This window comes from Ovis aries, chromosome 9 (assembly GCF_016772045.2).
Source record: "Ovis aries strain OAR_USU_Benz2616 breed Rambouillet chromosome 9, ARS-UI_Ramb_v3.0, whole genome shotgun sequence".
NCBI lineage: Eukaryota > Metazoa > Chordata > Mammalia > Artiodactyla > Bovidae > Ovis > Ovis aries.
In genome coordinates, this window is record NC_056062.1 from 15,406,545 (window position 1) to 15,421,889 (window position 15,345).

The window sequence follows — 15,345 nt, forward strand, 5'->3', positions numbered from 1 at the left end:
AGCAGACGCAGGGGGTGGAAGGACCCTGACCCCTGTTCCCAGCAGTGCAGGGATCAAACGGAAGCCCTCTCCTTGGAATATGGAAGGACATGGCGTCTCCAGTCTCCCTGGGAATGCTGTGTTGGCTAAGTTAGAGGGAACCTGCCTCGGGTTCTGAGCTGACACCCTGACTCCTGTCCTCCCCCAGGGACCCCCAGGATGCCCAGCCTCCCTGCTCAGCAAGTTGAGAGCCCCTGGCCACAATCATAACATTCAGAGCAGCCCCCACAAGCAGGTTCTAGGGACAGAGGTCCCTCGTGACCACTGACAGGTCACACCCTGCCCCGCGTGGTGCTGCGCCAGCGGTGATGTGAATGAGCTGGCGAGGCTGCCGGTGCCCCGAGGGAGGGATGTGAAGAGGTGTGCGCCGGGCTCCAGGGTGGAGAGGCAGGACAGAGGAGGAGCAGCCACCCGGGGTTAAGACAAGGGGACAAGGCTAGCTGAAAGAGAGTGCACAGTCCCAGTGGAAACAGCTGGCCTCTGTGGGGTGTCACTGCATGCCAGGCCGAGCCAGGGGCCTGAACAGTGAGCTGTCCCACCTCACCCCCAGCGGCCTGCCTCGAAGCACCGTGACCGTTGCCCCCACCTACCACTGAGGACCTGAGACCCTGAAGAAGAGGACCCAGCTTTCTAGCAGAGGTACGTTGTCTCCCGGAGCCTGGAAGGCAGCCACTGCTCACCCCAGCAAGCACCAGGGCCCAATGTCACAGCAGTCAGCCCCTGACACAGCACCCACAATATTCAGTGCAGACCACCAGGCTTGGTTCTTAGAATACAGCGGAATCTTCTGGCAATTCAGAGGGGGTGAAAGGGTCTGCAACATTCAAAAGAAGGTGTTTCTCTCCAATTTTCAAAAATAATTGGAAGCATCATTTTTAAGATTTTATCCCCTCAGCCTAAGACTCGAAAGCCAGTCCAGGATAAAACAGTGAGGCCAGAAGGCACAGGCACAGCACCTGGGAGATCACGCCCAGGGAAAGCTAGGGCAGAGGGGCACCAGTGGGCTTTGGGCACCCTAGCAGCCAGAGCAAAAAGGCCCAGGGAGGGCTCCATAGTGCTGTCTGTGAGAAAGGCAGCAGGAGGCCCTGCGTCTGGGAGGGGCTGCCCAGACACTCATCCAAGGGGCAATGAGCAGAGGTCCTGGGTCTCCCAAGGCCCCACCCACGGGTTTCTTGATGCAGGAAGTCTTCCCACACTGAGTGGGTGGTCAGGAGACAAATCAGATGATCACCCTTGCTTCACATGAAAGAGTAGAGGTCCCGCTGTGGCCATTTCTGACCCAAGCTTCTCTCCAGTAGCAGCATACTTAATTGGAAGAGAAAATTCGTGATTTAGCAAAAAAAACGTCCGCCCAAGGACCACACCCCAGGGCTCACACCTCCTGGCTGTGATGGACATGGGAGCCATCTCCCCAACATCCCTTCCATTCCCCTCAAGCTGATCCACCATGCTGTTCCTGGCCTTATTCTTAGAATCCAGTGAGGGTAACCCCACCCCTGGTCATAGGGATTGGTTCAGGAAACATATGCCTAGGTCAGTCAGTACAGGATACTGTCTGATTTAGGACTAGACACGTGACCGTACTGGACCAGTAGGCCATTCAGGGAAGCTTCCTGGGGCTTGAGATGGATCCTTTCTCCCATGAGAGCTCTGGGAAGTCAGTGGCCTCTCTCCTTGTCAGTGGCCAGGCAGACTGAAAAGTCAGGAGGTGCATCAGGCATGGTGCCAGCATTAAGGAAGCTAGTCTGAGGGCTAGACCAACCTTGAGCTCCTGGATCAAACTACCTGAATCTCAGTTTATTTCTGGATCTTCCGGTTACATGAACCATTCTTTTTAACTTTCTGCCATTTAAGCCCGTTGAAGCCAGGCCTTGTGTGGCCATAATGTGGAGTTCTAGTAACATGCCGGCTTATGCTCTTGTTCCTTCCCCTCTCTAGGCCCCAGGGCCCTCTTCCACCCACTGACCTCATGGAACCACAGGGAGAATGAAAAGACGCAGCATCCATGAAAGGGCTTTGGGACCCTAGAGTCTTGTGGGGAAGATTCTAGAGCCTGCCCCATAAGGGGAAGGCTATTCATCAATGAGAGCCTCTTCTTGCTCATTGTGCTATGGCCTTGCGCCCCCTGCTTCCAGTCCTGTGACCTTTGAAGCTTTTATTTTTAATTGCTCAGCCTTTGCACAGTCTGTCCCCTCTGCCTGGAGCCCCCTCCCCAAATGTTCAAGTGACGGGTCCTCCTCACTCCTTTCAATCTCAAATGTCACCTCCTCCGAGAGGCCCTCATGACCACTGTGTTTGAAATGGGATCTGTCCTTACTCATTTTCTTCATAGTACTTGCTGCTGTTTGTAATTTTTTTAATCATGTTTGTTTCTTTAGTAGTTTACTTATTTGGTTATTATCTTTCTCCCCTAGGTCAGTACTTCTCAAACTAGTGGTGGTAAACAGCCACGTTTTTATTTCCAACATGCCATAGACAAATACTTCCGTGTGTGCGTGCTCAATCACCCAGTAGTGTCTGACTGTAGCCCACCAGGCTCCTCCGTCCATGGGATTCTTCGGGCAAGAACACTGGAGTGGGTTGCCATGCCCTCCTCCAGGGGAACTTCTGGACCCAGGGATTGAACCCGCATCTCTGATGTCTCCTGCATTGGCAGGCGGGTTCTTCACCTCTAGTGCCACCTGGGAAGCCCCGATACTTCCATAAACTACATTAAAAATACATTTCTAGAAAATTTTCTATTTAAGGAATATACTAAATATAAAGTCCAAATTCTTATCACACTTTACACTTATAAAGCTACTCTGGCACCTTATAAAAGTTTCTAAACAGCTCCTCCCCACGTATGCTGTTTTGGGGTGAAGTGCAGGCTCGGTCCCCTCACCACAAGGGAGGCAGAGCTTAAACACTGGCTTCCCCATCCCAGAGGCAGGATGGCGGTGCGGCGGTCCCCACGCTGCCTCCCAGGGCTCTCAGAGGGACTTCCATCCACCTGCAGGCCTACCTAGCTACACAGCACACCCCTCACTGGCTTCCTTCCCTTCTCTGTCTCACCTCCTCACTCCCCTACCTGTTTCCAAGGGTCACCTCCTGCATCGGTCACCTGCACCCAAATCCATGTTTAGGGCCTGCTTCTGGGGAAACCCGAACAATTAGTATTCAACATAGGGATATTGATAGAATCCCTACCCCATCAGGATTCACACACATGAGGATTGCGGTATAACCACCATACATCTCTATAAAATTGGAGAGATGGTCCACAAGTATAAAGGAATCTGGAACAGGGTCAGAGGTCTTGAAGGGGGAAGCTGAGGACCCCTCTTGCAGAGCCTGAGCCCCTGTCCTCCAGAGCTGAGCATTTCTTGTCACTGGTTCTCCTGCACACCAAGCAAGACTTTGGAAAAACCATCTCTGCCCACCACCAGGAAGCTATAAATAACTCCTGGATTAGAAGAAAGGGGGGAAAAAATGCTCCGATTCCATCTGTACTTGAGTAAGAAGGTGCCCTCAGCCCCCTGCCTCGTGCTCGCCTGGGATCCAAGCCCCCAAAAAGAGGAAGGCTGGGCCTTGGCTGCAGGTGGGAGGAGAAGGTCACCCGGGTCCTGCGTCCAGCAGCTCTGCCCGGCACCAGGAGCCCACGATAGACTGGCCTCTGCCAGAGCTTCTCACCTGCAGAGGGAGACACCCAGGATGAGGCCAGGTCACCAACGGCCTCAGCCGATCCCTCGACACATAAGAGGGGTGGGGGTGGGTGTGGGGGCAGGAGGACCCTCTTCTCTGCAGAGCCGGCACAGAGGGCGGGTAGGAAAGCAGCGGCCTGGGGACTGGGCTCCCGGTGTGATGCTTGTGTCCTGCACCTGTTTCCCCATCACATCCTCCCCGCCCCTCCCCCGCCCTGCGCTCCGACTCCTGTGTCCCTTCCCTCCCATCTCTCCATCCAGGCCCCATCCCCGACCCTGATGCCCCTCTGCCCCAGAAGACAGGACCCCTGCTGAACTTGCAGCGACACGGGAAACAAATCGCAGCTGCTCCCGGGAGCGCTGGGACCCAGGGTCCTCACCTGCAGCATGGGGGTGCTAATGCCCACCAAGAGGCTGGGTCCCAGAGGGCCATCCACCCCCACTATCCCAGGTCCTCTCCCCCGCGCAGCCGCTCCCGGGCTGGCCAGCCCATCCTGGCTGTCCGACTTCCCGCCTTGATTCGTTATCCACGTGGGACAAAGTGGACATCCACACCACCGCGGACCCGACCCCGGGGATCTGCCTGGCACCAGATGTCCGCCCAGGTGTGTCTGGCAAACAGCCTCAGGGCGGGAGAAACAGAAGCTCTGCACACTTTATTGACAAGCTCGGGGCCGCGCTAGCCCAGCCGAGGGGCGCCCCCGCCGGGGGAGGCGGCCTCGGGCCCCGGGAAGGCGCTTCCCGCGGCGGCGGGCACGGGCGCCAGCAGCACCAGGCCGGGCCGGGGGCCGGCGCCCGCGTGTGCGTAGCTCAGCGCCAGCTGCTCCAGGCGCCGCTTGCGCAGCGCCGCCTGCGCCGTGCTGTGCAGGGGCCGCAGCAGCGCGGGGGGCAGCGCGCCAGGGCCCCGCAGCAGGAAGTCGAAGCCCGTGCGGTCGTGCGGGTCGTAGAAGAGCGGCCCACGGGCCGGGTCGGGCCCCGGCGGCCAGGCGAACGGGAAGGGCAGCGTGAAGTCCTCGGTGAGCACGCGGATGGCAAAGTCGTCCTCCTTGCCCAGCGCGCGATAGGCGCGCCCGATGCCGCGGAAGTGCGCCTCCCACAGCTGCGCGTCCCCGCCGTAGATGTCCGGGAACGGGGGCTCCTGGGGCGCGGCGGGGCCTGCAGGCAGGGATCGCGTAGCGGTGGGGGATAAGCGACTCCCACAGCCACCCGCGCTGAGCCAGAGAGGCCAAGGCGGGCCACGTGGAGACAGAGAGGGAAGGGGTACCGGAGAGGGAGGCTAATTTCCAAGGACAGCGCTAAGGAGCTGTGAGAGGCAGAAAGGCCCGGAGGGGTGTGTTAGAATATAGGCACTACATACTGCTACTGCTGCTGCTAAGTCGCTCCAGTCATGTCCGACTCTGTGTGACCCCATAGATGGCAGCCCACCAGGCTCCCCCGTCCCTGGGATTCTCCAGGCAAGAACACTGGAGTGGGTTGCGGTTTCCTTGGGCGGAAAGTTCCAGAAGGGGAGGAGTCTGGATAGCTTGACGGGGACCACGCAGAGCCTGCTGTGGACCTGGAGTCATCCCCAGAGAGCAAGGGCGACCTGATGACTCTTAGTGGAAAGTGGATCCTGGGCCTGGGCAGAGGATGAACCGCCGGGGAGGCGGAGTGGGGACAGAGCCAGGTGAGGGTGAATTCGAAAGAGGACTCAGCAAGGCAAGCACGGAGGGGCCAGAGCTGGCCTTGTGTCAGCAGGTGGAGGGAGGGGGGAGCCCTGCCTGGGCAACAGGGATCTGGGACCCAGGGCGCCGACCAGCTTGACCATCTTCACTGGGGAGAAGGATCCGGCTGGAAGCTGGGCTGGTGCTGTGTCCATGGGACACCGTCCTCCCCCTTCACTCCAGGACCACATTTCAGGAGAAATGGGGACATGTCTGATGACTGACTCACACATGGATTCCCAGGAGACGGGGGTCTGGTGAAATCCAGGGACCCGCTCTCAGATATCACCTGTGTTGCACCCGTGAGGCCCATCCATCCATGGCCCCAGGCAGCAGCCCAAGCCGCCACTCCAAGCCCACACCTTCTGTGAGCTGCTAGGAGAGACCCTTCCCCCCCTGCCCCTTTGCTGCACTTCAGCAAAGTGCTTAGCTCTGGGGGTCCTGAACTCAACAATGCAACCATGGGCCCTCCCTGGGTATAGATAAGCCTCTGGGGACACAGGACCAACTGGGCAGCCTCCTTGGAGACAAGGCAAGACTCGGGGGGGAGGGCCTGGGAGGAGGCATTGGATGAACCCATACAAGGCTCTGACCGTGAGTTCTCAGGTCCTCCCCCACACCCTTGTGAGGGGCAACAGCACTCAGAATGTTTTCCTGGTGAGAAGGCAGACACAGAGAGACCCGCCCTGAACTGACGGCCGTAGATGCGCTCCACCGTGCCACACCCTCCTGCTAGGAGCCCCTGGACGATGACTCTCCTCCCCTTGTAAGTACCCTGAGGCATCTACTGTGTGCCAGGCTCCGCCACAGCTGTGTACAACACACACTCGGCTTCTCCCAGGCCAGGGACGGGAGCCAGCAGACCTGGGTCAGAGGTCCTTCCTTCACCTGGGAGAGCCTGGTCTGCGTTCTGGATTCCCTGAGCCTCAGTTTCCCCATCTGAAGAATGGAAACAGTCGAGCCTGTTCTGCCATCCTTGTGGATGAGAAGGTCATGAACCTTTGTGAACCTCTTTGTCAGTGGGAAGTGCCTTCCTAGCTCAGCACCAAAGCGGTTGCTTCCAGAGCCACAGCCCCAGGTAGGAGAGGCCGTGGACCAGCTCTGAGCAGGGTGTGAGGCCAGAGGGGCCGGCTCAGGGCCCACTGCACTCAGCACCTTGGACAGGTCCGAGGCAGCCCTGCAGGAGCCTCAGGTTCCGATGGGCAGCATGGTGGTGCCCCCTCCCCGGCAGCCTGTCCTGTCCACCGGGACACCTCCTCCCTGGAGGCCTCCAGGGTGAGAGCCCGGAGGCACGGCACTGCAGTGGTGCCCACACCACTGGCCCGGCCTCACACTTAGTACCAACAGGCGGGTGGGCTGTGGGCAGAAGCTTTGGGGTTTGCTATGCACCCGGGGTGAGGAGAGTTGTGGAGAAGAGGGGAGGGCCCCGGGAGGGCAGGAGAGGATGACCACCCCGACTGGCATTTAGCCAGGTGGATCTGGTGGTTGCGGAGCAGACAGGTGAGGGGTAAGGGCCGCCACGCAGACCACAAGGCAGCCAGGGCGGCAATCCAGGCAGAGGGGCTGGGGCTCAGCAGAGAGAAGTGCTCGTCTACAGGTGTCTTGAGGGTGGAGCCCACAGGCTCTGCCGACGGAGGGGCTGGTGGGGGAAGGGAAGGGAAGCAAAGGGAAGACACGCGGTTTCTGGCCTGAGCCGCTGGAGGAAAGGAAGCCCCACGTACTGAGAGGAGCAACTTGGGGCTAGGGGCTCGAGAGTCTAATTCTGGACCGGCGATGCCTTCAGACAGACCGGGGAAGAGGTGCAGAGCTTGGGCTTGAGTCTGGGCTTGAGGTAGAGTGGCGCCAGGCTGAAGACAGACAGACCAACTCCTGGGAGATGATGGCATTTAAAGCCTGGTGGTCCGGTAGTTAGGACCCATGCTCTCACTGCCGCAGAACTGGATGTGATCATGCAAATAGAGAGGGAAGAAGCCTGAGAAGCCGGCCTGGGCAGGTCAGGGAGAGGAGGTGGAGCGGCAGTGATGCGAGAGGAGAAGGGGAGCCTGGGGCTCTGGGAGTGAGCGGGGAGGGGGTCCTGAGCCCCGAGCTGCCCCTTCGAATACACTGCATGTAAGTCTCTTAGTCGTGTCCAACTCGGTGCCACCCCAATGGACCGTTGCCCACCAGGCTCCTCTGTCCATGGGATTCTCCAGGCAAGAATACTGGAGTGGGTTGCCATGCCCTCCTCCAGGGGATCTTCACAATCCAGAGATCAAACCCACGTTTCCTATGTCTCCTGCATTGGCAGGTGCGTTCTTTACCACTGGCACCACTTGGGAAGCCCCTGAGCTGCCGATGGGTCATGTCAAAGGGCGCCTGAGAACTGACCTCAGGTTCAGCAGCATGGAGGTCACCCCCAACCCTGACCAGAGCTGCTGTGGCCAAGCCCAGGAAGGAGGGACTGGGTCCGTTGCATTCCAGAGCAAACGGGAGGGAAAGACCGGGAGGCAGCACGTATAAATAACCTTTTCCAGGATTTTTGCTAAAAATGGGGAGCAGAGAAATAGGGCGGTAGCTACAAGGGAAGTGGGGTCAGGAGACAGGATGTGTAGCTGCGTGCTTTTATGTCAGTGAGAAAGATCTCGTAAAGAGAAAATGTCAGGCTGCAGGAGAGGAGGCTGGAGAGGTGCTGGAGTGACGGCCGCGGGCAGGAGGCCAGGCTGGGCCTCGGCTGGGAGGGGGTGCTTCATGCAGGGGGCAGGCGGGGGAGCACGGGGCCCGCGGGCCCAGGTGCAGGTGGGCGCCCGCCGTGCCCAGAGCCTGTGGGGGTCCTCTTTCTCCGTGAGAGCAGGAGCAAGGCCAGCAGCTGAGTGTGCAGAGGGAAGGGGGGTGGGCGCTGGGAGTGGGGGTGCGAGGCGGTCGCTGGGAGAGAGGTGGGGCTGGACGGGAGGAGGGATGCCGTGGAACCCTGGTGCGGAGCCCCCCCTGCAGCCAGGAATGTAATGGGAGCGTCAGCCTGGTTGCGTTGATCCCCAGCTCCGCTCAAGCTCAGCTGTGCGGGTGCCCGCAAGGAGCAGGCAGAGAGCTGGGGCGGGGGGGTGCCATCAGATGAGAGGGCCCAGGGCAGGAGGGTGTGGTGCAGGTGTGATGCTCACTGCGGAGCTGGATGGGGGCGTGAGCGGGGACAGGGCGGGGAGGAGGCAGGACCGGCTGCAAACAGTGGACTACGGTTCTGCCCGCAGAGTGCTGGAGTCCTGGTCCCCAGATCGCGGTCAGCACCGGGCTACAGTTTGGATGCTGGCAAGGCACGACCACCACATGGGTGGCTGAGGGACACGTTTCTCAGAGAGGCATCTGGGGGGCTGAGGGGCCAGGAGAAGGGAGAGATCGCCCCTGCCATGGCAGCAGAGGTGGAGAGAGGGTCAGCGTCCAGGCCCCAAATCCACGGGGTGGGGGGAGGCTAAGAGCCCTCCCCATGTGGGCAGTGGGTGGGTACCTCCTTTAGTTACTGCCGACCACGTGGCATGTGGGGTCTAGTTCCCTGACCAGGGATAGAACGCACGCCCCCTGCATTGGGAGCACAGACTCTTAGCCCCTGGTCCACCAGGGAAGTCCAAGAGTTTGTACTTCTGAGGACCTGGGACTCGCCCTGGGCTTTTAGGGAGGTGGGGGAGGGGCCGGAGAATGAACTGCAAGGGCTTCGAGGAGTAAGGAGGACCCTGGCCCACGTCCCAGCTCAGGGTCCATGGGCTGCAGGACAACAGGAAGGAGAACTGTCAGGGGATGAGGTGCTCGCCTGCCCTGCCCTGCCCTGCCCTGCCCTGCTCTGCTGTGTGACCCTGGGGAAAGCCCCCAGGAAGAGGTGGGGTGCCCTGCCCTGCCCTGCTGTGTGACCCTGGGGAAACCACCCCCCCAGGAAGAGGTGGGGTGCCCTGCCCTGCTCTGCTGTGTGACCCTGGGGAAACCACCCCCCCCAGGAAGAGGTGGGGTGCCCTGCCCTGCTGTGTGACCCTGGGGAAACCACCCCCCCCAGGAAGAGGTGGGGTGCCCTGCCCTGCTGTGTGACCCCGGGGAAACCGCCCCCTCCAGGAAGAGGTGGGGGTGCTGCCTTCTCTCCCACATTCTCAGAGCCCGGCTGCCATGAGCACCCCCTTCTCCTCTATTCCGACCCCCTCCGCGTGTCTCACCTGGAGTGGCTACAGGACACGGGGGCAGACCTGCCGGGCTGGGGTCCCCAGAACAGGGGGAAGCCATGTCAGCAGTCTGGGGTCAGGCTTGTTTACCTGGCTGCCCAGGAGACTGGGGGAGGGGCCTTCTGGGGAGGAGAGAACCTTGCATTTAAAGTGACCCCACCCGGAAGTGCCCTGGGGCTCAGGGGAGGGTCAGCAGGCACGGGGGCCTCTCCCCTGACCCCCCACGCCTCACCTGGCCCTTCTCAGGAGCCATGGGGAACCCCACCCTGGTGCTTGGAGACCTCCATCCTCACCCCAGTGACCCGCCCGGGCTAATCCCTCCCTACTGACTCTGAACCTTGGAGCCCGGCAAGGGGCTGGACAGCCTCCAGCTCTCCTCTGGAAGCCCTGGGGAGTGTGTTTTAGATCCACTAACAAAACGACGGGGGCCGCACAGGACACAGAGAATACCCCTGTGTTCCTCAAGTTGGCGAGAGAGGAGTGCACGGCTCCCTCCTGTTTACTCCCGTGTGAGCCCACAGCCCAGCTCCTGACCCACGACGGCCAGGTGCTCTGGGCACAGGCACCTGGGGACCGTTTCCTCCATCAGGGAGCCCTGGGTCCCGAGTGCCGGTGGCGGCCCTGAGAAGCGGGGCCCAGATGGCACTAGTGGTAAAGAGTGGCAAAGGGTCCTCCTGCCAGTGCAGGGGACGCAAGAGACGTGGGCTGGAGCCCTGGGTGCGGAAGAGCCCCTGGAGTAGGAACTGGCAACCTGCTCTGGCGTTCTTGCCTGGGAAATCCCATGGACAGGGGAGCCTGGTGGGCTACAGTCCATGAGGTCACAAGGAGTCTGGCACAGCTGAGCACACACACAGAGCCCCGCCTCCCACCCACCGGTGCTTCTGGAGCCCCTGGCCAGGAAGGCGCGGCCTGGGACGTGGGGGTGGCCCGGTGGGCGGGAGCACGGCCAGCCCTTGGGCCTCAAAGGCAGCCGAGGGATGCCTGTGTCTCACAGACCGGCCGGCTTCCCAAGGTCCCGTGCTGCAGCCACACGGGCCACCGGACGCCAGCTGTCAGGGCAGACGTCGTACCAGCTCAGCCCTGCCCGGTGACCCTGGGCGGCCGCTTGCTATCCGCACAGTGGGGACAACACAGGAGAAAAACCAGACGCTGACATTCTACAAATGATCACTGAACACTGCGGACGAGACAGGCCTGTTAATAGCCACTCAAGCCCTGCGTAATAGGGTAACTGCCAAACCGTGGTAACAGAGAGCAACTTCAATAAGGTGGTGCAGTCCAACCGTCCAGGCCCACCTGCAGCCATCCAGCCCGTCCAGGGCCCCAGGGCAGGCCAGGCTCCTTCCAGCTGTGACTCCGCCCCTGGAGGCGAGGTCTCATCCACCGTCATTCCCATCTCCTCAACCAGGAAGAGGGTGGAGGACCCTCTCCGGCCAGCAGTTTCCCTGGTAGCTCAGCTGGTAAAGATTCCTCCTTCAACGCGAGACCCTGGTTTGATTCCTGGGTCGGGAAGATCCCCTGGAGAAAGGATAGGCTACTACCCACTCCCACTCCAGTAGCCTCGGGCTTTCCCTGGTGGCTCAGATGGTAAAGAATCTGCCTGCAGTGCAGGGGACCTGGGTTGGGAAGATCCCATGGAGGAGGGCATGGCAACCCACTCCAGTATTCTTGCCTGGAGAAGCCCATAGACAGAGGAACCTGGGGTTCTGCAGGCAGAACCTGGCGACCATGGGGTCGCAAACAGTCGGATACGACTAAGCGACTAAGCACAGAAACTGTACACTTCACTTCTCAAGTGCCCGGGAGAGAATGAAGTCACCTGGTTGCTCCTGGCTGCAACGGAGGCTGGGGAATGTAGTCGCAGCTGGGCAGCCGGGCGCTCAGCGTTCAAAGGGATAGCTGCTGGCCGGCCTGCCTCCCTGTTTAGGACAGACCCAGCGCGCAGTAGTCCCCCTGAAGCACGTTGTACTGTTTGCTAGTGCTGCTGTGAAAATCACCACAACGTCAGTGGTTTAAGATAGCATCACAGGGATGCTACCCCCACGGCTCCCGGGGGGAACCGGCCCCTCCCTCTCCCTGCTCCTGGGGGCTGCCAGCATCCCTTGGCACCCACCCCCCCAACACCCACCCCCGCCCCTGTGGGCACATGGCCTCCTCCTGTTCTGTCTGTGATAAAACTCCCCCTACCCCTCTCCATAACTATGCATGTGGTTGCTTTAAGGGACCACCCAGATAATCCGGATAATCTCCTCATCGGAGGATTCTTAACTTAATCACAGCCACAAAGCCCTTTTTCTTTGCCATATAAGGTAACAATTACAGGTTCCAAGGACTGGAACATAGCTCTCTTTGGAAGGCCATTATTCAGCCTAGCTCCAGGCCCTAAGGAACAGGGCCTGTTCCTGAGCCCCAGAGGCTCCCGGAGATGACCACTTAACCTGAATCACCCTGAATCACCCTGAATCACCCAGGGCTGGGAACTGAGGGGGTTGGCATGGAGAGGGGAAGAAAGAAGCGGCCTGCGTAGCAGGACAGGAGCTGGGCTGCTGGGCCCTGGGTCAGGCTCCCGGGACAGGAAGAGCCCAGCGCTTGGGAGTGGGGCAAACCCATAGTTCCCCAGCCCCCACCTCGGGGAGCTCACAGCCTAACTGCGCAGAGGGTAAAGGTCAAGTCCATGAAACAGACACCGGTCGGGATGAGGATGAGAGAGGAAACTGTCAGGGACCCGTGGGGTGGCAGCGGCAGGGGTAACCCCCGGAGACCATCCCGTGGTCAAGGTCAGCCTCTTGGAGAAATGACAGTGACGCTGAGTCAAGACGGATGTCACGTGGAGGGAGGGAAGGAGGGTCTGAGGACGGGCCCCTGCAGACACCCTAGGGCAGCAACGAGCACAGTACCCCGGAGCTGAGAAGCTGCCCGGAGGGGCCAGGCAGCTGCTGAACGGTGAGTCAAGGGAGGGACGCCGAGGGATACCGGGGGCCTTCTGCAGCCTGGGGTCCCCACCCAAGCGTTTCTGCCTCCTCCATCTCCACGGTCACCTCCCTTCTCAGCAGCTTGGCGCCACCCCCCCCCCACCCCCCTCCTCGCCGGTTCCTCCACTGCACAGAGGGAAGGGCAGAGTTAGGGGGCCAGGCTGAGCGTGGCGTGGGCACAGGCTGCTGGCTGTGGGCAAGGGCACCCGTCGAGGAGGAGGGGCGGGCAGGCCCCCGCAGCCCAGGCTCCCCACATAATCCCCTCCTGGCGCTGCACCGCCTCTTGGTTATTTTTAAAATCTCATTTTCAAAAAGTGGAGAAGAAAACCTCTTTCTTTGGCCTTTTTCCCCCCTTTTTTTTTTCTGTGAAAGATTAGGAGAGAGGTGTGGAGGGAGGAGGGAGCCTGGAAGAGCGGGAGGCACCTCTGGCAGCACGCCCACTTGGGCGCCAGGGCCTCTGCTGACTGCCCCCCAACCCTGGCAGCCCTGGAGACATGAGGCGGGACCCCTCCTTGGGCAGCCAGATCTCAGCTGCTGCCTTCGCCCAGTGGGCACGTTGTCGGAGCTGACTTTACACTGGAGCACAGCAGGGTGGGGGCTCCGGGTGTCCACGCTCATGGGGTGCAGGGCCTGTGGGGAGAGAGGGCAACAGAGATCCGCCCCTGGGCTGGGAGGCTGGGGAGGGGCAGGAACTGCCTGGAGCAGGGCCGGGTGGAGGGCAGGGAGGGTTCTAGAGGCAAGGACTGCACACATGGGCAGAGCCCAGTGAGCCTGGGTGGCTGGCAGGACATGGGCTGACCTCAGGGACCAGGGAGCCCGAGGGCCCGTCAGGCCCAGGACTGGACTCCCAGCTCTGCTCCTGAGGCTGGGCCAGCTGTCTGCCAGCCTGCTAAGTCGCTCCCAGTTCTAATCCTATGGACTGAAACCCACCAGGCTCCTCTGTCCATGGGATTCTCCAGGCAAGGAGACCGGAGCGGGTTGCCATTTCCTCCTCCAGGGGATCTTCCCGACCCAGGGATCAAACCCGCATCTCCTACACTGCAGGTGGATTCTTTGCCCCTGAGTCGCCTGGGGAGCCCTGAGCCTGCTATGTGGTGGCTTAAACACCTCGGGAGGGTGTCAGGCGGTCTGATGGAGCCACTGTGCTCCTGGGAACCCATCCTCAGGGGCGAGAATTTGTCTGCTGGTCACCTCCCATCAGAACCTCAGCCGGCACCACTCCACCTCCCAGAACTCGAGTTCCTGTTGAACCAACCCCTTCAGGGAGAATAAATGCTCTGGGAGCCCAGAGAAGTCAGGAGTGGTGTCTCAGAGGAGGTGACTTGGGCTGGGGTCCCCAAGGGCGAATAGGAAAGTGCGGGATTTTCTTTAGGAAAGCAGGGGTGTGGAGGGGAGGAAGTGACACCAGGTGAAGACCAGATTCTTGTGCGTGCGGTTATGGCTGCAGGTGCAGGGATGGGCCGTGTAGGGGGAGAGACCGGGCTCAGCTCTTGATGCAGTGGGGATTTATAGCCAAGGAGCAGGACGGAGTGGGTGGGGGCAGTCAGTGGATGGAAAATAACTAGCAGGAGGTATCAGGAGTAGGGAGAGTCTAGCTAGATCCACCTACCAGGGTTCTCAGTGGAGGCAGGCCAGGTGCTCACACCTCACCTGGGAGAGAGCAGAGGATGAGGACCCTGAACAGAGGCAGGGGGCGCAGGGCAGGGGACAAGGAAGGGGGGGGGGTTGTTCTTGCTAGAACTGCACTTTATGAGGAAGAGTAAGGATGGGCCCAGGAGAAGTTTCCGGAGCCTGGCTAAAGTTTGGTCTAGCAAAGACTCTTTGTCAAGGGCATTCCAGGAGGAAGGCATTGCAGAGCCTCAGAGGGCTGGCCTGGCTGTGGCTGGGACCTGAGGGGGTTGGCATGGAGGGGGGCAGAAAGAAGCAGTCTGGGAAGCAGGGTAGGGGCTGGGCTGCCGGGCCCTGGGTCAGGCCGGTCCTCTCTGGGGCAGTAGCAGCAGCCTCCTCCCCTAAGGGTCCAGGCTGGAGCCCGCGAGCCGGAGTATGCCAGGGGCCTGGGCGGTGGGATGCTGAGGCCCTCTCCCCCTGACTTGCCATCTGCGCTCAGAAGGGCTGTGGCCTCAGGCGAGCCCATCTCTGCGGGAACACCCCACCGGCCCGCCCCTCGGGTCCCCCGCCTGGAGTCCTGCCTGGGCCCGCAGCGCCATCTGCCGGCGGGACGGAAAGGCTCGGGCGAAACTGGCCCAAGGCCCCTGGGGACGGACGGGTATAACCCTAACCCTAACCCTAACCCTGCTGAGTCGCTAAGAGTCGGACACAACTGAGCGACTTCACTTTCACTAACCTTGCGGAGGTGGGTGCGTGATGGTCCACAGGCCTCGTGCTCACCCTGGCGTGAGCTGGGAGGGCCTGGTTTTGAAGCTGGCTTCAGCATTGGCTGCTGGGTGACCTCCAGCCAGGTCCTGACCCTCTCTGAGCATCATCCCGATCGCAGGGAGGTGAGCACACCCAGCCTCCAGATCACTGTGAAAAGTGGCCCTGAGGCTGGGAGCACACACGCGGCAGAGGTGGTCCCCCCGGCGCTGAAGGTGCTCCCCAGTTCCTGAGAGGTTCATGGGGAAAGCAGGCGGGCGGCATGACCCAGCCGCAGACCTGCAGCCCTGACATCTCACCATTTTCAAACGTGGTGAAGGGTAGCACGAGATGGACAAGGATCAGACCCCAGGTCACAGTGTCCCCTGGGGCTGGCACCTGTCCCCACAGGAGGCTCATCCAC

At 60.8% G+C, this 15,345-nt stretch overlaps 1 protein-coding gene and 1 long non-coding RNA gene across 2 annotated transcripts; both read right to left on the reverse strand.

The window, feature by feature from the left end:
* Positions 1 to 2,478: 2,478 nt before the first annotated feature.
* On the reverse strand, positions 2,479 to 3,908 carry LOC132660276 (uncharacterized). The gene is made up of 2 exons (XR_009601697.1): positions 3,110 to 3,908; positions 2,479 to 2,720 (listed from the first exon to the last, which is right to left on the reverse strand). It is a non-coding gene; the product is annotated as an uncharacterized LOC132660276 (long non-coding RNA).
* Positions 3,909 to 3,979: 71 nt separating this feature from the next.
* C9H8orf90 (chromosome 9 C8orf90 homolog) lies at positions 3,980 to 9,685 on the reverse strand. Its single transcript, XM_060419956.1, is given in 3 exon segments — positions 3,980 to 4,520; positions 4,522 to 4,877; positions 9,592 to 9,685. Coding segments are annotated over 3 exon segments (597 nt in total). The 5' UTR covers positions 9,659 to 9,685; the 3' UTR covers positions 3,980 to 4,346.
* Between the last annotated feature and the right edge of the window lie 5,660 nt (positions 9,686 to 15,345).